This window comes from Poecilia latipinna, unplaced genomic scaffold (genome assembly GCF_001443285.1).
Source record: "Poecilia latipinna isolate Pla-1442-1.1 unplaced genomic scaffold, P_latipinna-1.0 Scaffold617, whole genome shotgun sequence".
NCBI classification, from domain to species: Eukaryota; Metazoa; Chordata; class Actinopteri; order Cyprinodontiformes; family Poeciliidae; genus Poecilia; species Poecilia latipinna.
Window position 1 is genome coordinate 303,871 of NW_015113233.1, and position 10,606 is coordinate 314,476.

Genomic DNA, 10,606 nt, shown 5'->3' on the forward strand with positions numbered 1-10,606 from the left:
AAATAAAACAGGATCTGAACAAAATAACACAATGTACCATTTAGGGCCACCGAGGCTGTGTCCCTTTCAAAAATATCACATCAACCTAAGGATGATGCGTCATAGGTCTTGTTTCAGGTCATTGCTGGATCTTTTTTCTATTTCTTATAAACATAGCTTCCAGATACTGTTATATATGATGTCTGTACCTGCTTATTGTGACTCAGAGACAGTTTTCTTTTTTTTTTTATTATTATTATTTCTAAAAATGTTTGCATGCAAATGAAATCCGCACTAAAAAACTGACAGGACAATTGTCAACAGATTCCCCCGCTTGCAATCAGCCTCCACAAATCTGCCCTTTTTGAATAAGTGGTCAGAAAAAAGAAAAAAAACATCAACATCGGGAAAGATGTCCTGTATACAGGTGGCTACTACCCATGTAGGAGACACTAAAAACTTATGGAAGAAGGTGGTCTGGTCAGAGACAAAAACTAAATCCAGCATACAACCTGCTATGTTTGGAGGAAAACTCACTCTGAAGATCATTCTCATGGCGAAGCACGGTGGTGGCAGCTGCATGTCGCAAGGTTCTTCTCTAAAGCAGGGAGTCTGAAGCTGGTCAGAATTTAGTGGAAGATGGCTTGACAATGTTTTAAGAAAACCAGTTAAGAGGTTAAAAAGTCTTAAGTCTGGCACAGAGTTTCACCCCACAACAGCGATCCTAAACATACAGAACTACAAATGAACCAACATTTTCTATAGAAGTCAAAAAGGCTGGTGGCATTTTGAAATAAATAAATAAAAACAGCCCTGGCATGTAAAACATGCTCGATCTTATGGCAAAACTTAAGAACCAAAATTTTAAAGCTATTTTCAGGTTTCAAAGCGTAGACAATACATCACACTTCTGATTCAGCGTGAAAACTAATAATATTAGCTGGCAGCAGCGTCAGCTAGCAAACCAACGCAGCCTTGAAACAAGCATAAAGTGTCTGTTTGCTTGGCAGGGCTCACATTGTGTTCTCAAGTATTTCAGTGTTTTACACGTCGACCCGCCGCAACTTTGTATGTGCGCAGCAGACCTCCGACACTTGAACACGTAAACCTGTGAGTTTGTCCTTCTGTCTGTGTCTTTTTTTTCTGCACGGGGATCAAACGAGTAAAATATGCTGATGCAGCCTTTTCGCTGAGCTCCAGGCCAACACCCAGACTCACAAAAGATATTCCAGTGAAAATGTGGTCACTTTTGTCCTCATCTCCACACAGCCTGGAGCATAACGTGTTGGAACTCTGTGCTGAAAGAAGGATATGATGAGTCAGCAGAGAGTCAGATTAAACAATGGGGACAGAAATGAGCTGAAAGTTGCAGGAATGAACCTTGGGCTACATTCAACCTTCTCAACTGATTGTTGGTAAAATTTTTATTAGACACATGATACAGAACTTCTTTGTCATCATAACATTTTGGTGTTTGGGATTCTTTCTACTTTGTATTCATGCACAAATTTGCGCTTGTCACAGAAAATCACAATATTATTTGTTGAAATTTCACAAGCTTTTGATGCGTTCCTTGAAAACAAATAAAAAAAAAATAGTTTTTGTTGTACCGTCAATATTCCACGGGTGAAAAATTGTAAACATTACATGTATAGCATCTGCAGGACAAACATATGAGTTTGTTCTGCAAATCGTGAGGACAGAAAATTGCATAAGTAATCAGTATCAGTCTGACGCCATCAGCCTGGTGAAGAAACCAGCCTTGGATGAGTCAACGACAAAAACGAACCTTTAAACTGAGTCTTTTTAATAAGAGTATTGTGGTAACATGCCTGACTTCACAGCCAAACCTAAATTGCAAGTGACTGCCTTCAGATTCAGTGAAAATGTGGAACATTGTGTTTCCCTGAAATATCTCACTGTTGCAGCTCACAATTTATTTTTTTATTTTTTCCCTGTAGCAAGGCGAGAAGAACAGAAACAATATGGTCTAATATGTTAATTTAGGTACAATGTTGTGAAAGAGTGTTTACGCCTTGCATAACTTTTTTTGTTTCTTTCGTCAGACGTAACAATCTGACTGAATATGATCATGCCATAGCGTGTTTATCAGATTTAAGTCCAGATATTGAGTGCGCCACTCCAAAGACATTCAGAAGTAGACTTGCTTTAGATCACTGTCTTGCTGCGCAACTCAAGCAAGCTTGATCTGAGCTTAATTAATAGTAGGGTTGAGTTTAAGAACTGATTACTTTCTCCCACAGAACTCAACTCAACACGCTTTTCATCAATTTCAGCAAGTCCTCGAAGTTGTTAAGCAGCACCGGACCATCACATTACCACCGCTATGTTAGTTTTAGGCCAGATAATACCAGGTTGACTTCAAAAAAAGTTCCACAAACAAAATATTCTTCTCAAATTTTCTTATGAATATATTGGGGAAATGTGAGACAGGGACTGTGGGTTCTCACACAGTCATCCATGGGAGTCCCAAACCAACCATGGTCTCAAAATTATATATGACTCTGTAATACTGAAGTCAGTGACTTTATTTAATCTGTTCTTGATTTGATTGATTGATCTTATATGATGTGTTGTTGTCAATTTCTTTTGATGCGATTTTTTTTTTTTTTTTTTTGAAAAATGTAAATGTGACAAAAAAACACAAGGAGAAGAACTCTGGAAGCAAGTAAAAACCTTTGTGCAAAGCTCTGCATAAAATTATTTCACAGTTTGAAGCCACATGTCTAACCAGTCAGAGTGATGGGTAATAGATGTTTTACCTACATCCTACCAGACTGTTGATCTCCTGCACCATCTGTTCACTTGATAAGCCAAATGTTGAGACACCATCGTTAGCCTCTGTCTGGGTCAGCCAGAAATGTTAATCTAATGGAGGTCAAGCCCTCATGGATTTTGCTTGCTTACCTCCTAATACCTGTGATTCCCAATCTCTGACCCAACACCTACCTATTGGTTTCACAGAGTGAATCAGCTTAAATGAATGGATGAATCAGGACATGATGCAGGGTTACCAATAGAAACCAGCTTGTTATGTGAGATGACTGTTGCTGGAAGACCGTTAGAGGATATTTTAAACTCTACTTCACCACCATTCAGCCTCTCACTTTACATGTAGATCACTACCCCCCACCATTGTCCTGTGTCCCACCAACCCCCTGCTTATCCACCTTGATTGAAATTACAGAGCTTTGCTGTTGTCTTTCTCATTTTCTTCTGCCTGTTCAATATCATTTTATCTAGTTTTAAATTTGTGAGATAACCTAAAAGTTGTAGGTATAAAAAAATAATAATGTAAGAATATGTGTTCTCCAGCATTGTATCTAAGGCAGGTTAGATACAGTAAAGAGAAACTCATTTTTATTTTAGGCAATATCAATGTCATGAATATCCTCAAAGTGCAGGTTGCTCCAGAATGCATTGCTTAAACCCATTGACAAACTGTCAAAATATTAATATATAGGTGTATCAAACACCTTTTCATGCTGATGTATCGACAGTATATTTAATTGCTTTTTGAAGATTCTTTTTTACGTAGAGTCTAGAAAGGGCCACATAAAAAGCGATAGTGGGCCGGATTTGGTCCCCCCAACTCTTGAGCTTGACACATGTATTACCTTATATTAAAAAAAACCCACTACCTCTTTAACTTATTGTTATTAACTTGTTCTACACTCTTCAGTGTAGAACTTATTCATCAACTCTTTCTTTCTGTTGTTGCCACATCTGTGAACGTCACTCACATTGTTGAGAAATTGTGCCAGTGCATTTGTTCTGCATTTCGCAGATATCTTCTCCCTCTTGATAAAGGCACACGTGGACCAACCACTTCTCTCTCCATTCTTCATCCCCCTTCATGTCTCCCTTCGCCAATCCCTCATACACTCTATTCTTTCATTCACTGAAGTCAGTTACTGGTTCGGAAAAGACCTCGGGTATTCTAAAAGCGGTTGAGGGAAATAACAGTGACATTCAGCACCGCAAGTCAAGGCCTCAAATCCTGTACTGTATCTTGTGGGCGCCCACAAACAATTATCATCCTTGTCTGATGGTGGGACCTTGCGACTGTGGGCGCTGGGCCACAATAGTCCACAGTTACGATAACAGACACTGCACACAGAGACGGAGCTAGACATTACAAGAGGAAGAGAAGAAGAGGGGTGAAGGAGAGGATAGCATATTAGCTGCATAAAGGCAACAAACAGAACAGAACAGAAAATAAAAGACTGGAATGATGTGGAACAGTTCATTGTGACATTTGTTTTAGTGTTTCCTGATCTTGTGATTTTTAAATAAGTCAATATCTGTAGAAAATGAATTAGCCCTGAAGTATTTGCTTAGTTCCTGGATGCTTTACATAAGAAATGAGAGCTTCAAGGGTTTGTGCTTAAAATAACTGCAGATTATGTCAGTGTTAAAATTTCCCTGTCAACCTCATTTAAACTTTTACCAGCACAGAAACAGACAGTATCTTAGTTTTAAAGAATTACATCTCCTGGTAAAAATGACTTCACTTAAAAAACCCTGCAGAATGGAAACCCTGAAGTGTGCTGAGGACAATCTAGATTGTGGTTTGAAGACCTGGAAAAAACATCAGGGCCACAGATATGTGGTCGGTGAGAAGCCCCAAAACTTCCTCCGATCTGATCCCTGTGCAGCATTTCCATATGTGCTGGGTCTCAATAACCAAAAACCTTAATTTTCCTCCATTTGGTAATGTCTGCGTGTAAACCAAATGGCTATGAAAACGATCTTTGTGCTGATCAGAGTGTGCTGTCAGGGTGAAATGTCTGCCTGGTTTGAAAATTATAGCACTTAGAAGAGGAGTCATGAAAACAACCTTGGTACAAACCAAGTTATTGTGTCATAAAATGTCCCACATCAAAGAAAAAAAAACATACATATATAAACATATGAAACAGTTATTATAGCTATATATATATATAATTACTGACGACTTAAAAAATTGTTTTTAAATGCAAAATGTAGTTTGACTTTTTTTTGGAGTCTGCAGAGTAAAATGAGGTGAAGCATCAAGAAAAAAAAAATTGCTGCAACTGTATAAAACTTGCTATGGAAAACTAAATCAGCTTGTATTTTAGGGATCCAAATAATTGGTTGATGTAACACAGTAGTAATCTATAAACACACGTGACTTCGTAGGATTGTTGTGATTCAGTGTGAATCTGCCATGTCAGTTGTCCTTTAAACCTTCTCTAATCTCATCATGCAGATCACAAGCTCACATTGGAGACCAAACAGACTGCAGTCAAGCCAGGTGACATCACTGAGACTTTTCTGTCACTCAGAGCTGACAAATCATTGCAAGCAGCCAAGTATGATTGAGCTTCTCTGTTAGCCACACAAACATAATGCAGGTTTGTTAAAGAGCTGCCGGCTACATTTCATCATTCATACTGACAGGTTAGACTCTATTGACCTCCTGTAATTTTTAATTGGTTTTTAAAAAGTTAGGTTTATAAGTGTTTTAGTAAAGACTTATTTAAACATTGATTGTCTATTAAAAATAATATCCAAGAACCCAACTGTGTGAACACACCTAATGTGTTTTCCTATTTAGGCAGTTGGTAATTTAAATGATTTACTTACCGGTATTTATTAGTTTTCTTACAAGATTTTCTGACAGCCTTTGCACAAACTGACAGATTTGCACATTGTCAGTTTGTGTGAAGGAACAGAGACACACCTTATTTCTTGCTACATAGGAAGTTCTCTTTATGATCATCCACCACCATTCCATTTTGTCCCTTTCTATCTTCACTTTGTTTGCAGAAACAAATCACTTGTACACAAACGATTGTGTTTTTGTGTATTTTTGTTGGTAGCCTATATTGTTAATAACAGAGATACAAAATGCCCCAACCCTACATATCATTTCATTGTATTCTTTAAAGATGACTGAATCATATTTCAAGTTATTATGGTTCTTATTTGGACTCTTTGACACTTTGACACATAGAGGATTATAAATCCGAACCAAGCCAAAAATAACTATTATTTATTACAGCAATATAACAATATTTTCTTTCAGTAGAAAGAAACAACCTTAATTTTCCTTCAAAATGAATGTATTGAACGGAATGCTTTTCAAGCATTCAGTTTGTTATAAGTTCCTCATAAGTAGTTGATGTTAAACAATTTTTTTAAGTAATAAAGGAAGTATGAGAGTAACCATTGTCATTCTCGCTACAATTTCTCAACTTCTTCATAATGAAAAAACTATCTTGAAAATGACAAGCTAGTTTGTCTAAACATATCAGAAAAGTTACCAGAGACAAGTCTTGAATGGTAATAAACTAAAAGATGTGAATGAGATGCGTTATTGCAGTAGTAATGGCAACAAAAGTCCATGTACATTGTGTATTTTATTTTACCAGTGGTTAATTTAGGAGTTTTTTTCTGTTATGTCTTAATCTCAGTCTAGAGACAAAATTAGGCTCCTCGAAGAAATACATTTGGTTTGAGGGGTCTGCTGCACCTCCATAAACCCGGTGTGTGGTCCCTTCAGCGGAGGTCCCTCTATCCACCATGTGGATGAGTTGACAAGCCTAAACCGGTTCCTACGTGGATGGGAGGCCGGTTTCAGCTGGCTGCGTTGCCCTGGAAACGGCCGCTCTATAAATACTCCAGTGCTCTTTCGGCTCGGCTCAGTCAAGCTACACCTCAAGCAGTGCGCTTCACAGGAAGGGACCTGCTTTATTTTAAACCCCAGCTCTCTGGTCTAATGGACAAACTCTTTGTAAATGCTTTTTAAGGTAAGAATTTGTCATTTGGTGAGTCTCTGTATTTAACTGGTCGGTTTAGTTTAGTGTTATGTTGCTTTTGAAAGCTACGACGTGGCCGGTGTGACAGTCTGTTAAGCTAGCAAGCCGTTTTCTTTGTTACCGTTACAGCGAAGCCATGAAAGACTTATTCTCTATAACTGGTTTTGGTGTTATGACAAACGGGATGTTTTTGTCTTTTCTATTTTGTGATAAACTTTAACGATTAACGTTTTTTAAAAAATCTTTTGATGAATGAATTTCGTAATAAATTGAAAACGTAACATCGCCTCATGGCGTTCGGCGCTCCAGCGGAACCGGCATGTGAACGTCATTCTTCGCTGATTGGTTAGTTTTTACTCCATCGTTCAAAGTGGAAGAATGTTCTTCATCTCTGATTGGCTAAAGCGTTTGGCTGGGTGTGACTTAAAAGGATCTTGTCTTTCAACGATTTTTTTCAACTCTAGTGTCAAGTTATAAGTTATAAAATCAGAAAGCCACGTGAATGTATCGATCAGGGCGCTAGTTTTAGACTGAGTAACAAAACTTGAAGTTATTAATTCACGCTGCTGTATGAGTACATATGTATTGTTTGTGCTATAGATTCGCTAGAATGCTAAATAAAAGTTCCTCCTTTCAGAATCTTCACTCTAGGAAGGCACACTCCAGCTGCTCAACAGGCCCAGGCCTTGAGTTGTATCTTAAGGGGTTTAACTTCACTGGTGAACCACCTTGGCTTCTCTGCACCTGAGTAACAGCAGTTCTGTATTCCAACTCTTTCATATCCAAGTAAGTATCCTGTTTTACCCAAATGCTTTTGGAGTTCCTTACATTTTTCACAGTGATCATACATGTCAGGTCCACAGAGTCTAATCAAGTGGAGTAATCAATAAGGGGAAAGGATGCTGTCTTCTGAGTATTCTTTGTTTTGATTCTTTCAGTTTACGTGTGACGAACTGAAAGTACTGATCAAGATGAACACCACCACACTCAACAAATTTGAATTTTCCTTTCTTGAAGAGGGCTTCTCTGCTCGGGACATTGTTGAGCAGAAAATCAATGAGTCATCCTTGACAGTAAGTATCCAGTTGGGCTTGTGTAATGGACAGATGGCCTGATTTGCTTTGTCAGCAGGGTATACTCTGAAAATCTACACCTTTGATTAAACTGGATAGCTTTGTCCAAGTTATTCACTTTTAGAATTTTTTTTTGCCTGTAATAAGCAGGTCTAATTCACTATTCATGTTTGTTAAAGGTAATCTATAACATTATTTTTGCTTTTCTATTTCAGGATGACAGGGATGCATTCTATGTCTGTGACTTGGGAGATGTTTTACGAAAACACCTCCGTTGGGCAAGAGCTCTGCCTCGCATCACTCCTTTCTACGCCGTTAAGTGCAACGACAGCCAGGCTGTAGTTATGACTCTGGCATCGTTGGGAACTGGCTTCGACTGTGCAAGCAAGGTAGGCTTTGGGAGCTTTCCATTAATGCTGTTGGCACAATTTATTTATTAGCTGAAAGTGCACTGGTGCCTCTTGCGTTTTTTGCTGACTGTTGGAATTGTCCTCCCACAGACTGAGATCCAGCTTGTTCAGTCCCTGGGAGTGGATCCAAGCAGAATAATCTACGCTAACCCCTGCAAGCAGGTCTCACAAATAAAGTATGCATCTGCACACGGAGTCCAAATGATGACCTTTGATAGTGAAGTGGAACTTATGAAAGTGGCCCGTTGTCACGACAATGCCAAGTAAGAGTTTTGCTTTTTAAACACAACGATTGACTTTGATTTTTGGCCTTTGTTAAAGCCGTTTCTGTTCTCCATTCAGGTTGGTGTTGCGCATCGCCACAGATGACTCGAAGGCCGTGTGTCGCCTCAGTGTGAAGTTTGGTGCTCCCCTCAAAGCTTGTCGCGGTCTCTTGGAGCGGGCGAAGGAACTGGGGCTGGATGTGATCGGTGTCAGTTTTCATGTTGGGAGCGGCTGCACTGATGCAGAGACCTACACCAAAGCTATTGCAGATGCTCGCTGTGTCTTTGATATGGGGGTGAGTTGCTCGTAAAGAGCGCAGTCAGCTGTAATTTATGTTTTCTGCTCTGCAAATAAGCCTAAACTTAATGTCTGGACATGCAGGAAGAGCTTGGCTACAACATGGATCTCCTGGACATTGGAGGAGGTTTTCCTGGTTCGGATGACACTGAACTGAAGTTTGAAGAGGTAGATTGAAATGTTTTTGTTTAACCAGGATCTTCTGTTTTTTAAGTAAAATTTTACTTGACTTACGTGTGGACTCATTTCCGTTTCTAGATTACAGTAGTAATCAACACGGCCCTCGACAAGTACTTTCCTGTCGACTCTGGGGTCAGGGTCATCGCTGAGCCGGGACGCTTCTACGTGGCATCTGCTTACACATTAGTGGTGAACATCATTGCTAAGAAGGTCATCATGGATGACGAATCATCTTCAGATGGTAAGGGCTTCATCTGAACAGACAACTTGAGATGTTGCACTTGCCAATTAATTATGACCATGAAACTAATTGCTTACCTCTTTCTTGCAGAGGAAGACGAAGGGACCAGTGACAGAACTCTGATGTACTATGTCAACGATGGGGTGTATGGCTCCTTTAACTGCATCCTTTATGACCACGCTCACTGTTTGCCAACATTGCATAAGGTCAGTCAGATTCAAAGTTTATCTCTGCAGTGGGATCAAAGGGTAAAAAAAAAATGCTGGCCAGATCTTTATAAACTTTCTTCCGATTGTTTCTTATAGAAACCAAAACCAGATGAGGCGGTGTACCCCTGCAGCATATGGGGCCCTACATGTGATGGTCTAGATCGGATCGTGGAACTGTGTACCCTGCCTGACCTCCAGGTGGGGGACTGGCTGGTTTTTGAGAACATGGGTGCCTACACTGTAGCTGCTTCCTCCACCTTTAATGGCTTCCAAAGACCCGACATTTACTATGTCATGTCCCGTCCTGCCTGGTGAGTTTTTGTCTTAAAAATTAACTCATGAGGAAATTCTACAGTTTTTAAAGTTCCTTTTTTAAAATTATAACTTGTGCCCATTTCACCTTTAGGCAATATGTGCAGCAAGTCTGCTCCCAGGGCCTTCCAGCTCCGGTAGAGGAGGAGTCCTTGTTCGACCTTCCAGCATGCTGTGGCCGAGAGAGCAGCTTGGACATGCCCACTAAGCCTTGCCATGCCCATGTGGTTTAAGACCAGCTACAGAAACAAGCTGTTTTCCTTAGATTTATTCTTTTTAATTTTATTGTTTTATTATTATTATTTTTTAATTAAACTAAGCAGATAGTTCTCAAGCTAATTTTTGAGGCCAGTTACTTGACAGGAGAGAAGTGGGGATGTTGTTGCACATATTTCAGTGTTCTGTACAGAAGCTGGGAGTCAACCTTTGACTGAGGCTGAGTCACACCTTGGACCATCTCTGTGGGTATTGGATAAGGTGTAACAAGCAGCTCTGTGTTAACATAATTTGCTGTTGACCTCTAGTATTTGTATGAGGTACTTAATCATGTGCCTATTTTCAGAACTGGAAAAAAGTAAAAAAAAAACAAAGTTCTAAATTGAAGAACTGACATCACATGTCAGAAGGACTCAGCTATGAAAGTATTTAGAGATGGAGGTGGCTGTTGGTTTTTGGGAACATAAACAAAATTCCAGACCTTATTTATGCTAACTGACCTGCACCATGTTATTAGGTCAGGGTATTTCACCACTAGGATAGTCACATCTGATGCCCACAAAGCAATGGTCAGAGGTGGGATAAAGATCCTCAAATGGCTGCTATAATTATCTTTTCC

The 10,606-nt window shown here is 39.4% G+C and overlaps 1 protein-coding gene across 1 annotated transcript; it reads left to right on the forward strand.

Moving 5' to 3' along the window:
- Window positions 1-6,651: 6,651 nt before the first annotated feature.
- Window positions 6,652-10,606, forward strand: odc1 (ornithine decarboxylase 1). The gene is made up of 11 exons (XM_015043133.1): window positions 6,652-6,776; window positions 7,423-7,571; window positions 7,724-7,858; window positions 8,074-8,247; window positions 8,359-8,531; window positions 8,611-8,827; window positions 8,914-8,997; window positions 9,088-9,250; window positions 9,341-9,456; window positions 9,556-9,770; window positions 9,866-10,606. Exons 3-11 carry the CDS (start codon window positions 7,757-7,759, stop codon window positions 10,002-10,004), a joined length of 1,383 nt encoding a protein of 460 aa, XP_014898619.1. The 5' UTR covers window positions 6,652-6,776; window positions 7,423-7,571; window positions 7,724-7,756; the 3' UTR covers window positions 10,005-10,606.

Coding starts and splice junctions, on each gene's coding strand:
- odc1 (XM_015043133.1), top strand. CDS start 7,757: ATGAACACCACCACACTCAACAAATTTGAATTTTCCTTTCTTGAAGAG. Junction 8,828..8,913: donor GCTGTGTCTTTGATATGGGG/GTGAGTTGCTCG, acceptor CTGGACATGCAG/GAAGAGCTTGGCTACAACAT. Junction 9,251..9,340: donor TGACGAATCATCTTCAGATG/GTAAGGGCTTCA, acceptor TCTTTCTTGCAG/AGGAAGACGAAGGGACCAGT.